The following is a 23,193-nucleotide window of genomic DNA, read 5'->3' as shown; positions in this document are numbered from 1 at the left end:
AGTAAGACCGTTAGTGTTAATTTTTGGCGTCCTACGGAGTTTCTTCAACCCTCCTTACATCTAGGACCTGTCAACCTTCCATTTTCAGACGTCGCTAAATTCTTGGGTATTCCCACTTTCCCTATCTTTCGGCTCGCTGTCTGAGATCCCTCAACACCCTCCATGTCCTGAATGGTATCTCCTGGAGACCGGACTGAGTGGTCCTTCTCCGCCTCTATCGCGCGTTAGTGCGCTCGAAATTGGACTATGGAAGCATAGTTTACTCTTCTGCTCGGCCGTCTATTCTTCGGCAGCTCGACTCTATCCACCACCATGGATTACGTTTAGTGTCTGGAGCTTTTTACACCAGCCCTTTGGAAAGCCTTTATGCTGAGACTGCTGAACCTCCGCTGTCCAATCGGTGGGCAGTCCTACTGAGTCGTTATGCTAGCCATCTATCTTCCATGCCTGCTAATCCCGCCCATGACATTTTTTTTGACACCTCCTTGGATGTAAGGTAAGCAGGCCGCCCTTCCTCCCTACTACCACTGTGAGTCCGCTTCCGTCAACTACTCCATTCTCTTTCCTTCCGCTTTCCTAAAACCTTCTTGACAACTTGGGGTACATCACCGCCTTGGCTCCGTCCCCAGATCTGCCTGCTCCATGACCTTTGTCAGTTTCCCAAGGATGGTACCCCTTCACTTGTTTATCATCGGGAATTTGCTGCTCTATGTGCACAAATGAAGGAAGCCACATTTATTTACACTGATGGCTCGAAAACATCGTTAGATGTAGGGAGTGCCTGTATTTTTGGCGACACCCCAAATCGATTTCGGCTTCCCGACCAGCGTTCGGTTTATACTGCGGAGCTATACGCTGTTCTCCAGGCTGTCCACTACATCCGCCGTCATCAGTGGATACAGTATGTTATCTGTTCAGATTCTCTCAGCTCTCTCCTCAGTCTCCAAGCTCTCTATCCTGTCCACCCTCTGGTCCACCGGCTTCAGGACTGCCTGCACTTGCTCCAGTTGGGGGGCATCTCGGTGGCGTTCCTCTGGATACCAGGGGACGTTGGTATCTGTGGAAATGAGGCGGCCGATATAGCGGCCAAGGCTGCAGTTTCTCTCCTTCGGCCAGCTATTCGATCGATTCCCTTCGCCAATCTGCGGACTGTTTTATGTCATCGTGTTCTTCTTTTATGGCATGCACATTAGTTGACACTTCCTCATAATAAATTGTGGAACGTGAAAGCTCTTCCCTGTGGTTGGACCTCTTCCTCCCAAACGCGTCGTCAGGAGGAGGTAATTTTAACCAGACTCCGGATAGGGCATTGTCTTTTTAGCCATCGACATCTTTTAAGTAGCGATCCTCCCCCACTCTGTCCCCACTGCTCTCAGCTGCGGACGGTAAGACACCTATTAATTGAGTGCCCCTATTTTACTCCGTTACGTGCCCGTCTACAGCTATCGCCTGATATATCATCCATTTTAGCAAATGACACGCGCTCGGTCGATCGCTTCTTGATTTTATTAGTGCCAGTAAAATGACATCAGTCATTTGAAGCTCTTTTTGGGGACAACCAACCCCTTTCTGTAGTGGATTTTTAAGCTTTCCTTCTGCTTTTAGTTTCTCCAATTTTTTGAGTTTCGTTCCCATTGCTGCTGGTTTCCATTTTCTTTTTGCCGTTTCGTTTACTAAGTCACAGACCAAGTGCTAATGACCATAGCAGTTTTGCGCAAAAAAAAAAAAAAAGGGCTGTGAACACAATTTTGTCGAACCATTCAACGAGACAGCTTTCTCAACAAATGAGATTTTGTATAATTTGTGATTAATTTAGTGTAAGATTATTTTATATGATCTCTGGTTATTTTAAAATAATGGCCTTACATCACTTTCAGAAAAAAGGTCAGTAATTAAAATAGAAGCCTAGAGCATTCAAATACAACTGCCACCCCATGGCGAGAAACAGGAAAAGTATGGGTATGTTTGCTACCCTACAGGGGAGACAATTCTCAGCAATGGCATGAACATGTTAATGTGCTTGGCTTTGTCCTAGCTGCAATATTTTATTGCATGAGTATCTGTTTGAACTGTGACTATATTTCTTCTGCAGATATGTTTTTTGAATGAATTTAGCCTAAAAAAGGCCAATTGAACTTGGAGCTAACCATTGTTCATCTCTTGTATTCCTTTCCCCTGTTGTAGTCAAATGCTGCCTAATACTTCTTCCTTTGAAACTCTCATCAACCTCTGGTCCTTTCAGTTTATGCAGTGTTCTGCAGTATTCATGGATATCATGCAATGGTTTTTAGCTTACAAGGGCTATCTACAGGCAATAACTGGCTGTCATCACCAAAAATGATAGAATGCTGGTGTATCACTTCACACAGAGCGTATGGTGCAAAAACAGATAACACTTCATCATTTAGTATGCAAAAGTTTAAATTTTTACCTTTCATAAATCGGTACTTCATAAATGATTAGAATTACGCAAGATTGCAGAGATGCTCAAAATTTCAATTACAATGATAAAACAATAAAAAATACATGTCCACTAGAACACTAGAGAATAAGTTTTCGTCGCGGCGAGACCTTCTTACGAAATTTCAGTCACCAACTTTCTCTTCCGAATGCGAAAATATTTTGTTGAGCCCAACCTACATAGGTAGGAATGATCATCAAAATAAAATAAGAGAAATCAGAGCTCGAACAGAAAGGTTTAGGTGTTCGTTTTTCCCGCTCGCTGTTCGGGAGTGGAATAGTAGAGTGATAGTATGATTGTGGTTCGATGAACCCTCTGCCAAGCACTTAAATGTGAATTGCAGAGTAGTCATGTAGATGTAGAAGTTTGAAAAATGTGAGGTGCATCCAGAAAGCGAGTTTCCACATTTTTTAAAAAAATGTAGTTACACGAAAAACTTTGTTGGCAGCATGTATGGCAATGTTTGAGCTATTTTTCGAATGTTTTGTGCATTAGGGAACCTTATCAATGCTCGAACCTCATAGGCATTGGGAGAATGAGTAAGAGACATCGTTTTGGGGCTCTATTGCTGTGGCACTGGCACTAGGCAGGACCTGTCTGACTGGCATTTGATTGTCATGTCGTAGATGTGTGTGTATGTGCAATTTTCCTGGCTGACTAAGCCTACTTTAAAGGAAACAACATTGGGAAAGTTACTTTCTGGATGCACCTCATACATTCCATATGGGAATGATGCAAAAACGAGATAGACGTTATCTCTGACAGTTGCACCGTGGTTGGTATATATAAGATAAACTGTATATTAGTGAGTATGAAAACTTGTGCTTTATTGCATGGAAGTAAGAACACATGATTAAAAAAAAACTATTTGTAATACCTTGACAATCACAATTAAATATATATGAGACAAAAAGGGTTAATTGAATGAAACAATTAGTGCAGGGAGAAAAATGGAGAAATGAGAGGCGCAGCTGAAGTTCAGCAGAGGGGAAATGTTAACAGAGTTTGATCATTTAATATTATATTTGAGCTTTGTTGCAGATATTAGTTAGTTTCCAGGGCTTCCAACAGATTTAGCTGTCTTTCTTAGTTTTGTCAAGTGGAGGAAAAGGGACTGTGGCTGGTGGTTGTGACTGTCACTCAGTGTCTGGGTTTTTCAGTGATAAATATGAAATTATCCTACCAAGTGTGGGTAGAAGACTCCATTGGCATTACTGGAAACATTCTTGATACTGCCCTCCTTTGGCAATATGTGTGCAATGAATTCTGTAATGCATGGTTTTCCTAAGGTGATAAATTTGTTACATCATATCCAATAATGAAATGATATATTGTTTGTGCACTTCGTAAATTAGCAATAATATGCTAGCCAACAAACAGTCATTTTCTCTGATTAGTATCCTACAGTTTTAGTATGTAATTTTGTGATTACTGCTTATGTGATTTTATGTGTGTGATATTGCATTATTTTAATTCAATACATTTCTACAGATCACCCTGATCAATATGTGTTTTGAATTGATTATTAACGTGAAAGGCATACTGTGAAATATGGTTGTCGTCATCCACACCTACTGTTGTTGCTGAACAAATACATTAGTTTTGTTTGAAAGTAAGTCAGCATATATCATATTTTCAAACTTAATGTTGAGTTTGAATTTATGTGACAGTTTAATTGTTATTCATACTGTTTGTAATCTGCTTTTCAGCTTCTGTTTCAAATTATGTCTGCATACTGTTACTGTTTCCTGATGGCATATCCACCTCAGTGTAAATTTTATACTCTCATGAGCAGTATGGAAAAGCACATGTTGGCTAATGAAGAATCCTGTGAACCTGAACAAGTATTCAAGAACTGAATTCTAACAAGTGCTCTATTTGTTGCCCACTAACATGTGTTTAACTTTATTGCCACCCAGCTGCCTTCTGGGAGCAATAACGAAGATACTGTTGTTTTCAGATGCTACACTCATCCCAACGACTGTTTAATATCTGTGACTGAACAATCAACACATTTTCATTAGCAGTTACGGAAATGCATGCTGGCTAAATCAGAACATTGCAAACCTGAGCTAGCCCACTAGAAGCAAAGGGTTTCTGATAACCCAACACAAGCAACAGCATAGAAATGGTCTGTGAATTGTAGCAAAATTCTAGATATTAGGTAATGAGTTTTTTTTTGTGAAAGTGGAAAACAGTGCTTTTTATAAGTTTTCAACATTTTTAATTCAGACACATTTGGAAAGTATAATGTGGAAAATAGAAAGCTTCTAGTATAAACATCTGGCTCCCAGATAATTTCATTGCTGTTACAAGCCAACTTTTCTGGAGGTTACCATATTAAAACTTAGATTTACAACACCCTTAATTTCGGTAAGGAAGTTATTCTGTAAATGTTGGGTGAGTTTAAATGCTTCAAATGGCTCTGAGCACTATGGGACTTAACTTCCGAGGTCATCAGTCCCCTAGAACTTAGAACTACTTAAACCTAACTAACCTAAGGACATCACACACATGCATGCCCGAGGCAGGATTCAAACCTGCGACTGTAGCGGTCGCTCGGTTCCAGACTGAAGCGCCTAGAATTGATGAATTTAAACATCCAGGAATGGAAGGAAGAATTGCAGTGGGAAGATATCATGAATATGAATAGTATAAACATAAAATCTTTCCATGTTCATCTTTATTTACATTTTTGGCTAAAATAGTGGTGTAGAACAGATTTATCAACTCACTTGTTAAGTTGAAAGTGGCAAAAATATGAGCCTGCAAGTGCACCTGCAGTGTTGGCCTTACTGTAAAACCCATCATTTCCAGATGATTAAAAACTAGTAGGATTTTAACATCCCTCAGCACTGGCAGAAAAAAAGAAGTCAAAGAATGTAGTCCCAAGCATAAAAACAACCATTTCACCATCACACGTATAACAGATTGTTGAGATCAGAAGGCATAAACATCAGTAAAAGCCATCAGGCCATATGGATTGTATCACAAGTCAGTAGGTTATCCGTTTACGGATCGTGAAAAGCCTATTTTCGAGGAAATAGAAAGAAACATTATTTCTAATAGGTGACTCATTATTTCAAAGCTTGGCCAGTCTTCTTTTTGGCATGTATTTCCCATTTTGGTTGATGCATTTTTGTAGGCAGTGACAGATTTTGTATGCCTACATCATACATATTTGTCAGCATGTTGTTGAGAAGCATTGGACCTCACCTTTCACCTTGTCATTGTTGTTAAAGTGCATTCCTGCCAATATTTCGTGAACCTAGCAAACACAAGGTAATCACTGGATGTCTGGTCCCGACTTCAACTTTAGGATTGATGGGTATTATTTCACCCAAACTGTTTCTAGAGAATGGCAGGTTTGATTGGTGATGGGATGAATGTTTTTGCAGAGAAGGCTTCAATAATTATTCAACATTCTTTTTCTCTGTTTCTGAATTGCCTGTTTGAGCTCTTTAGGTGTCTCAGTCAGCAGATTTTGCATTTCAAGGAGCCATGAAGTTGACTAACAATACATGCTTTCAGTCTCAAAACACAGTTTCTATGGCTTTGCCAGACTGTTTGTATGAATTTTTGAAACTTGAAGGAAGGGAAATGTTACCACTCCCATGATTAGTCTCAAATGTGGAATGGAAGGCCATAATTCCATCACTTGTAACAATCAAATTGAAGTAGTTGTCCTCATCATCTACGTAGCATCACAGTAATTCTAGATAAGAGTCTCAAATTAATTCTAGATAAGAGTATCAAAGTAATTCTAGATAAGAGTCAACACATAGCTGTTGGCGATCTGGTGTGAGCATTAGTAGAACCCATCAGCACAACACCAATATTTTAATTTTTCTTCTTAATTCCTTTGAATTCTGGTCCAAGAAACCGAAGGAACCAAAATGCAGTGATCACTAAGAGGGATCCTCTAATCTTGTTTAATGGTTCATTCAGCCTTTGTGACCTCTAACCAGAAATGGATTGTCTCCTGCTTCTTTCAACATCATTAATTTTAATGTGGCTGTCCATAAACTCCCTATACATGCCATCATTTTTCACATCAATGATCCTGAATGGCTGTCTACCCGATTCCTTGAAGTGACAGTGAATTTTGAATTTAAACACCCTTTGGAAAAAAAAAGCAAGCTGTGCACACTTGCACATGACTGTAACTGGATGTGGAAATTCTATTACAAGTGGCTGCGAAGCTGTAGTACCATCCCAGGGGACCTACCTATTGGGATTATCCTTGTATCAATTGATATCAGTCTGAGGGAACGAACAAGCACTTCTACCATGCTATCGCAAACTCTCACATCATTGGAAAGATGGAATAGAATGAGGAAATCCTCTCCTGCAATACGAATTCCCTGTGCCATTGGATCAGAACGTTATTCAGAATGCATATGGAGTACTTGAACACCTGGCATAGAAAAGACTGAAACATTTCTGATACACCTGCACTAGCGAGTTCTATCATCTGCAGAAAGTATGATCTTAGCAGGGAGAAGTAGGTCAGGTGGGGAATTTATTCTTACCAATAATGTAACTTACCACTGTCCTCCAAGTGGAATCTATCTTTTACACAGTCTGAGGTTTGTGACACATTACTTGTTCTGATATATCATGGGAAGACAAAGAGAAATTATTCTCTTCCTTTTATAGGGTGACAAACAATTTACCACTCCAAAGAGTGATGTCATTTTAGTTTCACTCCTTGAAATTGGGAAGGACAGCACATTTTCACGTAGTAATCAAATTGTTTCTGTAACTAGTTGCATAGGAAAGACCCTGATGTAGCAGTCATCTGCTGCTTTGCCTGAGTGTTAGAATGTAGGGAAGTACTTATGGTAGTTGGTTTCAGCATGAGGCTGGAAAAACTCATCTATCATTAATAACTGGAGTCTCATAAAAAGTAGGTATCTTTTTCAATCTTGATAAGGGCTGGGAAACTACTTGGAACCATAAGAATCTCACACATAATGCATAGGGCTTGAAGGTTTTTGTTTTCTTCCATTTTTATAAGATCCAGTTTCTGACAGTGTCCTAAATAATGATTAAATGATGTGTTGTTGTTGTCTTCAGTCCTGAGACTGGTTTGATGCAGCTCTCCATGCTACTCTATCCTGTGCAAGCTTCTTTACTTTATCTCCCAGTACTTACTGCAACCTACATCCTTCTGAATCTGCTTAGTGTACTCAACTCTTGGTCTTCCTCTACGATTTTTACCCTCCACGCTGCCCTCCAGTACTAAATTGGTGATCCCTTGATGCCTCAGAATATGCCCTACCAATGATGTGTTATCATTTTCAAAAAGAGAATGATGTTTCTCATTGCAGTGTTAGATGTGTGACTATTTAAGTTACTGCATTTAACAGTAGGCTCTAGCGTCTGTCATAAGTAGGCCAGTTCAGTTATCCTTATTTGTGTATAGCTTTTCTGTTTTCAGATCTTCTTCCTGCCTCTCAACTATTAGGAAAGATATGATTACTGGGAGAGGCTGGAACAAACTGGTTTCAAATGCTTGTCCTCCAAGAAGCACGCACATGTGTGTGAATATGATACCAAGTCATAATGTAAGAAGCTGTACTGGAGAAACCACCATTTCAGTGGTCCTTCTCTGAGTTTTCAGGTTTCTTGAGCAAAGTTTTTTACATTACGATCTGATATGATACACAGAAAATTTGTATGTCAGCTGTCTTCAATACTTTCTGCATTTTACACAAGGCCATCTTTAAGGGAAGAAATTTCTCAGTTGCGTCCCAAATGCCCGTTAACAACAGTGGAAAATCCTGGGTGTATCTGCTTCCATTACAGTAGATATTTCAAGTAGAGGAAAGGCATAGAGAAATACCACAAATCTGTTGCTACTAAAGAGGTGGCCTTATCGATCATTCCGCTTAGTGGATGGTTGTGTTGAAATACAGAGAAATGAACAAGCTAATACAGTAGCTGAGCATTCCTGTGAGGAAGACGATATAATACTTAATGCCATTAACACAGGCTATATCTTGTTGTTAAGTCAGGGTGTTATGTGCAAGATGAGAGGCCCGGAATGAGGAAACTAATGAAAAATGTATTATTTTTTAAAAGTTTGGCCTTTTAAATTACAGTTATTGTGTAAAATTTTAGTACAATTGCAATGAACCCACAGTCAGGTGCCTTAATAAGTTTATTGTCATCACAGAAGATGACTTTATCAGTATTACTGATTTAACAGTTATCTGTGAATCTTAGGTCTAAATTATCTTCTTATGTTACTCTGTCACACATGAGAAGTATTTACCCAAACAACAGAGAAGAAATTTTACTTATGAGCTAAGACAATGGTAGCTTGCAGTTGATTTTCTTATTGTTGCATGGAATGATGGTTATTCACGTGAAAGTCCTTCTAATCAGTTGTGTGTGTTACTTCAATGTTTCCACTTGAAATTCATTGACACTCTTGCAGCACTGAGATCTGCCTCTCTCTTGATGGTTTCTTTCTCCATTTCTTGGTTCATACCCTCTGACAACTTCCATGGCAACAAGTCAGTGAACAGTGCCAATTCATACGCCATGTCACATTCTTTATAGTGAAAACCACTATGAAACATGATGTCAGTGGATTCAGTTGTTGCTTATCTCTGCAATATGAAGAATAGATTAACACACACACACACACACACACACACACACACACACACACACACACACACACCTGATCACCAATGTGTCTGGGCACTAAGGCCCGACTGTCATGAGCAGTGATTTCGGTTGGTGTGGATAGTGGCGATACAGGTATGGAGGGTGAGGGGAAGCAGAATAGGTCTGAGGGAAAATGCTGTAGTGCTGCTTGTGGGAGTGTGCAGTGATATGGTGGGGACAGGACGGTGAGTTGCTAGGTGCATTGTTGGATGGCTGTGCTGGTTGAGGGTGGAGAGGAGAAAAACAGAGAAGGTGAAAAGAAGATCCAGGTGCAGTGGGAGGGATAGCAGGTATGTGTTAGGCTGGAGTAGAAGCATGAAAGGGCATGGAGACAACTGGGGACAGGGCCTGGTGAAAGGCCAGGGGGTTATGGGAATGAAGGCTATGTTGTAGAGAGAATTCCCACATATGTAGCTTAGCAAAGCTGGTTTTGGAGAGAAGAATCCAGATGGCATTGGCTGTGAAGCAGCCACTGAAGTCAAGCACACTGTGATGGGTGGAATGTGCTCGGCAGCTGTGTGGTTGCGCTGTCTCTTGCTCACAAATGGATAGACAGCTTGTTAGTCATCATGCTCACGTATAGTACTGCTCAATGGTTGCAGCTGAGTAGACAGACAACATCTCTGCTATCACAGTTAACCCTGACTTTGATGGGGTAGGAGATGCCTTGACACAACTGAATTAGGCAGTGAAGTGAGGGTGTAGGGCACAGGTCATGTATCTGGGTCTATTAATTGAATTGAGCCATGGGGCATGGAGTTGGGTATAGGGATGAAATAGTGATGGACATGTATATTGAATAGGTAGTGTGAGCTGCAAAATACGATTGTGGCGATGGTGGGGAGAACATGTCTCATTTCAGGTAGGTTTGATGTGGACAGAGGTACTGATGGGGTCGTCAGTGAGGTGGAGGTCAACATGAAGGTAGGTGGCTTGTTGGGCTGAGGCGGCCAGATGAGGCCAGTAGGGAGGAGAGATATTGAGGTACGGTCTTCACCTTTATTCCAGAGCATGAAGATGTCATCATTGACTCTGAAGCAGGTGATGAGATTTGAGATTCTGGATGACTAAAAGTATACCTCTAAATACCTCACAAGTAGGATAGCATAGGATGTGCCATGTGGATGCCCATGGTTGTACCACATACTTGTTTGTATGTGACACATTCAAAGGAGGACTTGTGGGTGCGGATACAGTTGGTCATGTTGACCAGGAATGGGTTGTAAGTTTGGAGACAGTCTGCTGATGGGCAGCAAGGTCATAGGGTATAATGATGCTAGTGAAGGTGACTGCAGTAGCCACCAGAAAGATCGCAGGAGGTGCACATTGGCACTGCGCGTCATGGACGGTAGTTGCCGCAAGTAGAGTCCCGTCCACCAGAGGAAAGCATGGGCCGTGCTCAGTCACTTCACATCGGGCATGCCTACGAGACAGTTCCTGGTCTACACTATATGAAGTGCGACGGAAAACGTTAACCGTGTTACTTCAGTGACAATGCAAATGACAAGCAAGGCACTGGATGCTAATACCTGTAATGCTGCCTACATCACCTAAGTGTTGAAAACATACTATAGAGCAGCAGTTGTCCATTAATACTCTTAAGGAGAAGCTACTTACCAGGAATCATTGGATTCACTAGGCACAATGTAGTGGGCACTTCCTTCAGTACAAAAAATTATGATTTCATAACTACCTTGCAGCTAAGGATGATAAAATGTATATTTTCTGTGCGTGAGCATGGTACGTGTTCCAACTACACCCATCAAAAAAAGGTTTGCATCACCTCGGTTCTGTGAGTTCCGGAACCTGTACAGAAAGTTGGAACAGAGATCAACATAAACATCATTTCCAGCCTTTTTATTGCTCATGAAAAACACAGACTGCATGTTGTACCACCATACAGCGAGACCTTCAGAGGTCGTGGCCCAGATTGCTGTACGCACCAGTACCCCTAATACCCAGTAGCATGTTCTTTTGCATTGATGCATGCCTGTATTCATTGTGGCATACAATCCACAAGTCCAAGAAGGCACTGTTGGTCCAGATTGTCCCACTCAATGGCGATTCAGCATACATCCCTCGGACTGGATGGTGGGTCACATCATCCATAAACAGCCCCTTTCAATCTATCCCAGGCGTGTTTGATTGTGTTCATGCCTGGAGAATGTGCTGGCTACTCTAGTTGAGCAATATAGTTCTCCTGGAGGAAGTCATTCACAAGATGTGCACTATGGGGGTGTGAATTGTCATCCATGAAGACAAAGCCTCACCAATATCCTGTCGATATGGTTGCACTATCAGTCAGAGGATGGCATTCATGTATCATACAGCCGTTACAGCACCTTCTATGACCACCAGCGGCATACATCAGCCCCACATAATGCCACCTCTAAAAGGCAGGGAACCTCCACCTTGATGCACTCGCTGGATAGTGAGTCTAAGATGTTCAGACTGACCGGACTGTCTCCAAACATGTTTCTGACGATTGTCTGGTTGAAGGCGTATGTGACACTCATCGGTGAAGAGAAAGTGATGCCAATCCTGAGAGATCCATTTGGCATTTGGGCCCATCTGTACTGTGCTGTATGGTGTCATAGTTGCAAAGCTGGACATCGTCATGGATGCCGGAAGTGAAGTTGTGCATCATGCAGCCTATTGCACACGGTATGAGCCATAACATGATGTCTTGTGGCTGCACGAAAAGCATTATTCAACAGGGTGGTGTTGCTGTCAGGGTTCCTCCGAGCCATAATCCGTAGGTAGCAGTCATCCACTACAGTAGTAGCCCATGGGTGGCCTGAACGAGGCATGTCATCGACAGTTTCTGTCTCTCTGTATCTCCTCCATGTCCGAACAACATTGCTTTGGTTGTCTCCGAGACGCCTGGACACTTCCCTTTTTGAGAACCCTTCCTGGCACAAAGTAACAATTCAGATGCGATTGAACTGTGGTGCTGACTGTCTACTACAGACATCATGAGCCATGTACCTCCTACCTGGTGGAATTACTGGAACTGGTTGGCTGTCGGACTCCCTCTGTCTAATAGGCACAGCTCATGCATGTTTGTTTATATCTTTGGATGGGTTTAGTGACATCTCTAAACAGTCAAAAGGACTGTTTTACAATACTCACAGTCAACATATATCTTCAGGAGTTCTGGGAACCAGGGTGATGAAAAACTTTTTTTTGATGTGTTTATTAACCAAATAGGGACTGTCCCCCATCTCACAGGTAATAGAGTCTCAATATAATTGTGTATGCAGTTGGTATCGCTCTGCATCCACTGTCTTCTGTATAGTGCATTTCCATGTCTCTGCACTTTTATAGCCCCATTTCTTGTGTTTCACATGAAGTAATGCAGTGTTTAAGACACTGATCTCATTTTTGTGTAGAATTTTGATCAAATCGGTGTCTCATATTCTTGATTTGTGTTTTCTGTGATTTCGCTGCCATACCTTATGTGAACAAAGACGCGATTCCTTGAGTAATGTCACACAATATAACGAGAGCGATAGAAAAGTAAAATATAAGTTGTTGTAGGTTACATCATTACTGGCCTCAACCTTCGTTAGTCACTGTTTTCACCCATCCCACCCCCTTCCCTGTTCCCATTCCAGCAGTACGCAGTTGTCATTCCACCACTACACACAGCCTTTTTGTTTCTCTCCTTTCCGCTACTTCTCCCCCCCTCCCCCCACCTCTCCACTTCCCTCCATCTAACCTGCAACTCTTCATACTATACTATCCCACCCCAGCCCCAGCCTCCTACAGCTTCAATTGTGAGTGTCCTTTTGTTGTGCCTGTCTGCGACTCAGTATCTCCACTATATGGTGAGTAGCAACTTCCCTTCTCATAATATTGTTACATTCCATCCTGGATTTTCCATTGTCTGAGAAATTTCCAGCTATTTTTGAGAAATTGTGATTCATTATTGAGCAGTGTGTACCTGCCAGACAAGAAGAAATAGCTTCTGAAGATTTCAGTGTAGATTTTTTAATTTTCTGACAGAAAAATGTTGAAACATTATTTGGCTGCTTTAATCTGATTCCAGTAGTACACTTTTCACCTTGCACAATCTTTGCACTTAAAAGACTTACGTATACCCCAGTGTTAAAGCACTGCTTGACCCTGATTAACAACTAATGAAAATGAACAGTGTAGCATAATATACCTCTGAAACCTCTTCATACAAAACTATGACATTCAAGTGCTTAACATAGGTCAGAGTTACTCTTCATAGGTAACATAAATGTTAGAACAACAGCATCAGAAGGATATTATTGGTGATGGTTTGCAATACATTATTGTTTATTGCAAAAGGACTCTTTCTTAATTTTAGGAGAAATGATAAGTTAAAAAATAAATGCAGAATATCCAGTTCTGTACAAGGAAAATGAAAACATTGATAAATGTAGTAAGTGGAGTGATCGGGAACCACTCGTAAAAATCTGAACAGTTTGAAATGTAGTCTATCTTTTCACATATATTAAGTTCAGCAACTTCTATTCCCTGTACAATTGCTATTTTTAAAAACAGGCAAAAAATATCTTAACATATTTTTTATGTTACCTTTCTTTCATGTTTCACAGCATAATTTTTGGGCAACTCTTAAAAAGAAAATATTAATTATACAAAAATTTGAATAATATTTAGTGTTTGCACAACCATTTTATTGATGTGTCTTCAAGGAGTTAGGCTTTTCTAGCTTGTATGGTAGGCTATATGAAGAAATAATTAACTACAAGCTAAACGGAGACAATCAGGCACAGACCCAACATAACAGGAGACTGCAACAAGCAAATCACAAAATACAAGTTGAGACTAGCATGCAAGCCCATCACTAGCAGAAATGGATAACTCATAAAAAGAGAATCCATAACAGAGGCGAGTCAAAGTGAGTCACACACCTGATAGTCCCAGTAGATGTTAATACACTACTGGCCATTAAAATTGCTACACCAAGAAGAAATGCAGATGATAAACGGGTATTCATTGGACAAATATATTATACTAGAACTGATATGTGATTACATTTTCATGCAATTTGGGTGCATAGATCCTGAGAAATCAGTACCTAGAACAGCCACCTCTGGCGTAATAATGGCCTTGATACGCCTGAGCATTGAGTCAAACAGAGCTTGGACGATGTGTACAGGTACAGCTGCCCATGCAGCTTCAACACGATACCACAGTTCATCAAGAGTAGTGACTGATACCACAGTTCATCAAGAGTAGTGACTGTGATGCAGCGTCAAGAGTAACCACAGCCATGGTCTTCGAGCTGATAGTCCATGCTGCTGAACTGTTTGTGCAGATGGTTGTTGTCTTGCAAACGTCCCCATCTGTTGACTCAGGGATTGAGATGTGGCTGCACGATCCGTTACAGCCAAGCAGATAAGATGCCTGTCATCTTGACTGCTAGTGATACGAGGCCGTTGGGATCCAGCACGGCATTCCGTATTACACTCCTGAACCCACCAATTCCATATTCTGCTAACAGTCATTGGATCTCGACCAATGCCAGTGGCAACGTCGCGATACGATAAACAGCAATCACGATAGGCTACAATCCAACCTTTATCAAAGTCGGAAATGTGATGGTACACATTTCTCCTCTTTACATGAGGCATCACAACAACGTTTGACCAGGCAAGCATCACAACAACGTCTGACCAGGAAACGCCGGTCAACTGCTGTTTGTGTATGAGAAATTGGTTGGAAACTTTCCTCATGTCAGCACGTTGTAGGTGTCGCCACCAGTGCCAATCTTGTGTGAATGGCGCCAATCTTGTGTGAATGCTCTGAAAAGCTAATCATTTGCATATCAAAGCTTCTTCTTCCTGTCGGTTAAATTTCGCGTCTGTAGCACGCCATCTTTTGGCCAGTAGTGTACTATTGAGACATAAGTGAAATAGCTGACTAACATAGTTTGTTGACTATAAGAAATCCATACTCCCCACCACAGCTGGTAGTAGTGGTACCAGTGACAAGACTGCATGTTTAAACCGAAGAGATTTCTCTTTTGATGTGCAGTTTTGATTTTCTGAACTGATCCCTCTCCTCTATAGTTCCTTTGTGGCAGCTACACTCCTGGCATGCATCATTGGTGGTGGTTGGTACTGTCAGGGTACACCACTGCATATGATGGTACAGCAGCACTCCGATGTTAGATGACATTGCTGGAAATAGGGGCAGTTGAGATCATAGTAGAAAAGTGTATTTGCCTCCTGAGTATACTGGTGAAGGTCTGGGCACTGAGATTCCGTGAACAAAACAGTGCCCACTTCCTAACCTGGGCAACACTGTAGAGATTCTGCACTGTTGTTAATAGACCAGCAGCATCTTGACATAGAGTGCCCTTTTTTGCTGCAACAGAAGTGGTAGTAAAAGTGCCCTGCTGCATAGGTCCTAAGATGTGGTGCGGCAATGGCAGCTGCTAGTACTGGAACTGCGTTACTGGCCATTGATGCAATACTACACAATGGCATCCCTGATGTCACCTGTGATGGCAAAAATGACAGCTGCTGCATTGTGATGGAGGTGCTTCCAGTTGCAGAAGAATTTGGCGAAGAGGTGGTGATGGGCAGCTGCACTGTTGTGGTCCACCATCATAATCCGGGCAGCAGTGTTTGTTGCAGTGGAAGGGTTGCAATGTTACCATAATCTGGTGTTCCACAAAGAGATTGGTGGTACTGATACATTTGATAAAAGGATCGAGATGATTAAAATGACCATCCCATTCCTTCCACCAAGGATGAACCCTTGGTAGTATGAGGAAATGAAACTGGGTATTCCACATGTGAGTCAGATATACTGACCATTCAGCTACAGAAGCAGACATTATTCTTACAGCACATAGATAATTGTTACTCTTGATAAATAAAAATGTAGTTATATGATAATAATAATAATAATAATAATAATAATAATAATAATAATAATAATAATAATAATAATAATAATAATAATGGTGTGATAGAATAATCTCAAGGTCAGTAAAACGTGATGAACGAATGAGTGAATGTCACATGACTTCATTGTCACAAATGTTCAATGAAATTTTAATTCTGAATTACTTTCAGGACGAGATGCATCTAGAGCCTTTGTCACTGGAGAGTTCACTGAAAGTGGTTTGATTGATGAAGTACTGGATTTGTCACCAGAAGAATTAAAAAGCTTATCAGACTGGGCAAAATTTTATCAAACACAATACAAGTACAAAGGTGTGATAGGAATAAGTATATTTAATTTATAAGCAGTGTTACATGGAGTTAGTGTTGTTAAACACACTTTTTTTTTTTTAGGTAAACTCCTTGGGCGGTATTATGATGCTGACGGTAAAGCTACACCATACTTACGTGAAGTGCAGAAAAAGATCAAACAAGCAAAAGCCAGAGAAGCTGATACAAATAAACTGAAGCTTATGTTTCCTCCATGCAATGTTGAATGGAGTCATGATACAGGAAGTAGAGTTTGGTGCTCAACAAGAAGGTTAGTTGTGAGCACATAGGTGATTACTGATTCCCACATTTTATTCACACATAATGTTTTCCAGTGATTTGAACTAGAGTGAATTTCATTTCTTGAAATAATGACAAAAAACATAAACTTGTGGCAACCTTCTCTAAAGAAAAAAAATTATTTTTAATTATGTCTAGTCAGTGGATCATGGGAAACACAAGAACAAAATGAAGACAATCCAGAAATATGGTTAATGTTTCATACAGAAAATTCCATTCAAAAGAACTTAAAATTTTAATGAATGGCTAGCACTTAACTTCTTAGATGTTTTTCCTGTAGGGAGGAACAAGGGATTAGTTGAGGTAGCTTGGAAAGGAGTGTGGTGGTGTTGGTGGAGAGGTCATGTGGACTCCAGGCTGAGAGGCATCCACCTGTTGTAGAGGCAAGGGGAGACAAAGATTTAGGAGAAGGTTCCAGGTGAAGGTGAAGGATAAGGTACCAGGTAGTGTTGGAGATCAAAGATTGTACATTGGTAAGCTTCATGTGAGCTATCATTTCACAAATTATAGAAGGAACAGACTAAGATTAAAGAGGAAGAGAAAAGACAAGTAGAATGAAAATTCAAATGAGATATGAGAGGAAACAGGACAAGAGTAGGGAAAAGCCATTTAAAAATGCAAGAAAGAGGACCAGTAAAAATAAATAATTGAATTTTGAAAGAAATTCTACTGATGGTAAAGGGGGGCATGTTGTTAAGAACTACTTTGCTACCAAATCAGTAATCCTGTTTTCTACACAGCAAGTTTACTCATTGATTCCAAGTCGATTACTAGACAAGAATATGGTTGGGAACATGTGTAATAATTTTTCACAGTTTTTGTTTGTAATGCATTTATTCTTCTGGTGGACGCCTTCACTAGATCTTGAGCATCAGACTGTTTTCTGGGAAATATGAAACATAAGAAAAATTGCAGTATTCATGTATGAACATTAGAAATATAATCACCTCCCTCTGGACTTGACATCTATTTATGAGGCATACTATTTATAAACAGCCAAATCATTTTATAAATATGTACTTTTAAATAATTAGTGAGATTAATCTGCAAAAGTGCTGTTCTCTGTAAGTGAATAAGTTATGCCAATCACAAATTTTAATTAATTTGGAACTTATTACTGATTGGAGAAATAATGTTGATCATAATTAATTAGCTGCATTGTAGGTAACCATCTACCACACTAGTACCTGAACATTATACTGTACCATTATCTTAAGAAGAATATTCCTTTAGTATCATTTGTCTGTTTCATAGCATCAAAATTGTAACTTCTAACCATTCTCCCATAGCACTTTACCACAAAGAGTGTTTTATTTTATTCCTACAGTAAGTGTTTATTAATTTTTGTGTGACACCTCCTTCATATTCAGTCTCTTGTATCACTATAGGAACTTAATCTATGCTTAAAAAAAATCTGGAATTACTCTTTATAAAAGAAATTAATTTCTGATTCCTTCTGAACTTACTAAGATAACATCAAATAAATAAATACTCTTCTGTTATTCGCAACTTTTTATTGTAGTTCCATACAATATGCTTCTCTGTAACAGCATCATCAGATCTGTGGGACAAAGAACTTGCATTACAATGAATAGAACAAACATTTATAAAATAACAATGCTTAGAGTAATTGTGGTAAGAGGTAAGTTTTTTACTTATCTTGTGGACACATAGTATCTTGTCAGTATTTAACATCTTACTCAACACGAGAGGCCAATCGGGCTGTCACCTTGTGGTGCATTACGAAGTAAACATTTTCAGTCGCAAAGTGGCTGAAGTGACTGCTTTTATCAGATTTGATCTCCTATATAATTGTAATATGAAAAGGTTTTCGCCTCTTTAAGTATTATAATTACGGCCTAAACATGTGGCGCTATAAAGCTCATTACCACTTTACAGTAGATGTTATTGTGCAGCCAAAATGTGTAACTTGACTCACCATTACAATACAGTTTTATATAAATCAAAACTACAGTTGATACATGTACAGAAGAAACATGACTGCATTATTAATAACATAAGCCATAGCTAATAGTGTTATGCATCTGTAGAGAAGAAAGGAACTATATATCCAAAGTGACATCAATTTCCCCTTTCACGTTAACAGGATTACCGGATTGAACTAAACATTCGTAACCAATATCCACAGTAGATCGACTAAGAACAATTTAAGGGGAGGGTTGAAGAAAGTACTAATCCATGAGGACATAGTTTTGCATTATTGTGCATTATATTTTTGGTTAAATCTGTGAATCATGTATCAAAATCAACTTCTTTGTGATTTTTTATGCAAATTATTACATTATTTTTTAGATATTTAATGTGCCATGCAGGTTAAAAATTGTTAATAATCCCACAAAATCCTTTACTTGTAACATTGTCTCCACTATTGTAGGTCATTATCTTGATCAAAAAGTACCTAGAAAAAAACCCTAGGGGGCTCACCACTATGTGGTGAGTTTGTGCTTGGCTACCACTGGGCTCCAGCCTTTGCAGCATCTTTTTCTTTCCATGCTGCATGTCTGTCCTTCTGCTATTCTTTTTCTCCTCCCTTGGGGAACATATCTGGAATATTTTCAGAAATGTGTTCTGAACTTTCAGTATCCTGACAGTAGCCTGACATCATAACATCCCTTCACTGTTTCTTCTTTCTCTTTTTCTTTGTTCTCCATCTCCTAATCTCTCTCTGCTTCAGCATTTGAGGTTCCTCTTTGTTTTTTCTTCCTCCCTGTGCACCCTGAAGGCCAGCCAATGCATCTGGTGCGTAACTAGTTATTGGGTAACACGTAATTCCCAGCCCGAGGTTGAGAGGTAGGTTCTGCATGTATCCCTGATACAGGCCAGACCCAGGGAGGGGTGATTGCTTGAGCTGTTACCTTCCCAAATTGCCATTTGGTCCCTCTGTCAGGAGTTCACGCCAACAGAGATGCTGGCAATCACAGGGGATTTTCTCGCAATGAGCCAATCACCATCTAAATTTACGTCTATTAAACATAAATGGAATGAGGATAAAGATTCCAAGACTTACCCAGCTGCTGCACCTTGATTCCTCACTGTATCATGCACTGAAGAATATCAATCCTTTGCTACGGTTAATCTATTTGTTGTTCAGCGAGGTGTCGATTCAGTTGGTGACCCTGTGAAATCTTGCTCTCGTTTATGCTATGACACTTTGCTTTTGGAGACTAATTGTGATTCTCAAGCACAACAATTGCTTGCAGCTTCGTTTCTCCATGGCTATCCTGTTCATGTCGAGGCCCATTGAACACTGAATTTTTCGTGTGGTGTTATGTACACTAGGCTGCTTGATGGTCTGACCGAGGGAGACATTCAAACTTACCTCTCTGATTAGGGTGTTACTGCAGCCCATTGGGTCATGAACAAGAGTGATGCATCCTTAGTGCCTACATGCATTCCTTTTTATAACATTTGATAGAATAGTGTTTCCATCAGAGATCAAAGGCTATGAAGTCGTCATGGTCTGACCATACATTCCAAACTCGATGTGCTGGTGCCAGTGCTGACATTACACACACACTCCAATGTCCTGTCAAAACACAGCCAAATGCAGTAGGGTTGCTCATGAGGGCAATTGTCCGTCTCTTTATCCTCACTGTATCAGTTGCAATGGCAACCATGCAGCCTCATTTCGAGAATGTCCCTTGTATCTTGATGAACGGACCATCCAGGAGATCTGGGTGAAGGAAAAAGTGCCTTACCATGTGTCTCATAAGTTATTGGCTAATTGAAAGCCCTGTGTTTTACTATCTGGCACTTACAGTATAATTCTTGCTACACCTCACTCCACAAAGCACATGTCCATGCAGACTTGCTACCTCAAATTAAGCACCACAGTTGTAAAATTGCCCAGTGTCACAGTAGCATCGCCATCTCCTTCTGCTTCAGATGTGCAACAAGCCCCCAAATTTTTGCCTCTGGAAGCAAAATCACCTGCTACACAACTGGGAGGCCAGAAAACATGTAAGGAATACTCCCCCAAAGACTTTTTGTGTCCCTCCAGCCAACAAACATCTGAGTCTTTATCTGCCAACTGCAAAGGTTCTAAGAAATCAAAGGCAAATGGTCTTTTCCTTGGCCAACTTGTAGATCCTCTTCAGTGGAATCCACACACCAACCCAGTGAGAATGCTGAAGCCTTTGTAGATATCATGGAGTACGAATCTCCAGCCTCTGCGTCCTGTAGCAGTGAGTCTTCAAAGGCTGGCACTTGACAGCTGCTGAGTTGACAACCCTTCATTTTTTCCCTAGTTCCATTTCCATTTCATGAATCCTCCAGTGGAATTTCACGGCATTAGACCCAACAAGAATGAATTGCAGCTGGTCTTGGAATTGCAGTGTTCACTTGTTTTCTGCCTCCAGGAAACATAATTGAAACCTTGTGACCACCTTGACATTTCTTTCCAGTCCACTTCGGCCTTCCTATGATGACAAACTTCATTCATTATAAATAGTTGTGTGCGCAATGTCATCACATTATTCAGTATAGCAAAAATGCTAGCTGGATTTTATTTTCTAGTTCTTTTAAGAACTAACAACCCTACCAAGACAAAGGTCAGCATTTGATAACGATTGTGGTGTTGCTCACGCTGCTAAATACTGCATTTTCGAGCAACAACAGTCATATTATGTGGCAGGTGTCATTAGAGCACAGTTAATAAAGTCATTTCATGTAATAATCAAAAAACTAGGCACTCATCTTTTTGTGTTTCCCACATTGGTCTCGTCGTAAAATCATGGCTCAATCGTTGAAAATGTAGGTGGTTATGATTCCGAGCTCAGATGCAAAGAGGCCTAGGTTTTATTCTGCTATATTCAAAAGTTTTGTAGACGCACTTCACAAACCATTCTTGGAGATTAAACCTTTCAAAGTTGGCACAATAGTGATGCAAAAAAATAATCAGCACTCTGAATTTAAGTTACACTTCTTTTTAATTGCAATATCACTACATGGAAGAACCCTGGAGATACTAAAAGGTATCAGATAGATTATATAATGGTAAGACAGAGATTTAGGAACCAGTTATTAAGTTGTAAGACATTTCCAGGGGCAGATGTGGACTCTGACCACAATCTATTAGTTGGGAAATTAAGGAGATGGGACCTGGATAAACTGAAAGAACCAGAGGTTGTACAGAGTTTCAGGGAGTGCGTAAGGGAACAATTGACAGGAATGGGGGAAAGAAATACTGTAGAAGAAGAATGGGTAGCTCTGAGGGATGAAGTAGTGAAGGCAGCAGAGGATAAAGTAGGTAAAAAGACGAGGGCTGCTAGAAATCCTTGGGTAACAGAAGAAATATTGAATTTAATTGATGAAAGGAGAAAATATAAAAATGCAGTAAATGAAGCAGGCAAAAAGGAATACAAACGTCTCAAAAATGAGATCGACAGGAAGTGCAAAATGGCTAAACAGGGTTGGATAGAGGACAAATGTAAGAATGTAGAAGCTTATCTCACTAGGGGTAAGATAGATACTGCCTACAGGAAAATTAAAGAGACCTTTGGAGAGAAGAGAACCACGTGTATGAATATCAAGAGCTCAGATGGCAACCCAGTTCTAAGCAAAGAAGGGAAGGCAGAAAGGTGGAAGGAGTATATAGAAGTTTTATACAAGGGCGATGTACTTGAGGACAATATTATGGAAATGGATGAGGATGTAGATGAAGACGAAATGGGAGATACGATACTGCGTGAAGAGTTTGACAGAGCACTGAAAGACCTGAGTCGAAACAAGGCCCCCGGAGTAGACAACATTGCATTAGAACTACTGACGGCCTTGGGAGAGCCAGTCATGACAAAACTCTACCAGCTGGTGAGCAAGATGTATGAGACAGGCGAAATACCCTCAGACTTCAAGAAGAATATAATAATTCCAATCCCAAACAAAGCAGGTGCTGACAGATGTGAAAATTACCGAACTATCAGTTTAATAAGCCACAGCTGCAAAATACTAACGCGAATTCTTTACAGACGAATGTAAAAACTGGTAGATGCGGACCTTGGGGAGGATCAGTTTGGATTTCGTAGAAATATTGGAACACGTGAGGCAATACTTACCCTACGACTTATCTTAGAAGAAAGATTAAGAAAAGGCAAACCTACGTTTCTAGCATTTGTAGACTTAGAGAAAGCTTTTGACAATGTTGACTGGAATACTCTTTTATCAGATTCTAAAGGTGGCAGGGGTAAAATACAGGGAGCGAAAGACTATTTACAATTTGTACAGAAACCAGATGGCAGTCATAAGAGTCGAGGGGCATGAAAGGGAAGCAGTGGTTGGGAAAGGAGTGAGACAGGGTTGTAGCCTCTCCCCGATGTTATTCAATCTGTATATTGAGCAAGCTGTAAAGGAAACAAAAGAAAAATTTGGAGTTGGTATTAAAATTCATGGAGAAGAAGTAAAAACATTGAGGTTTGCCGATGACATTGTAATTCTGTCAGAGACGGCAAAGGACTTGGAAGAGCAGTTGAACGGAATGGACAGTGTCTTGAAAGGAGGATATAAGATGAACAT

At 40.3% G+C, this 23,193-nt stretch overlaps 1 protein-coding gene across 1 annotated transcript in view; it reads left to right on the top strand.

Moving 5' to 3' along the window:
• The window catches only part of LOC126271911 (neuferricin), a 66,107-nt gene that overhangs the window by 25,051 nt on the left and 17,863 nt on the right, over positions 1-23,193 (top strand). Inside the window, exons 2-3 of the mRNA XM_049974301.1 lie at positions 16,225-16,365; positions 16,447-16,633. Of these exons, the coding sequence (XP_049830258.1) occupies positions 16,225-16,365; positions 16,447-16,633 (328 nt within the window). The remainder of the gene's footprint in view (positions 1-16,224; positions 16,366-16,446; positions 16,634-23,193) is intronic.

The sequence above is a fragment of the Schistocerca gregaria genome, chromosome 5, assembly GCF_023897955.1.
Source record: "Schistocerca gregaria isolate iqSchGreg1 chromosome 5, iqSchGreg1.2, whole genome shotgun sequence".
NCBI lineage: Eukaryota > Metazoa > Arthropoda > Insecta > Orthoptera > Acrididae > Schistocerca > Schistocerca gregaria.
Note: the sequence above shows the minus strand (reverse complement) of the source record. Positions and strands in the feature narration are given on the sequence as shown.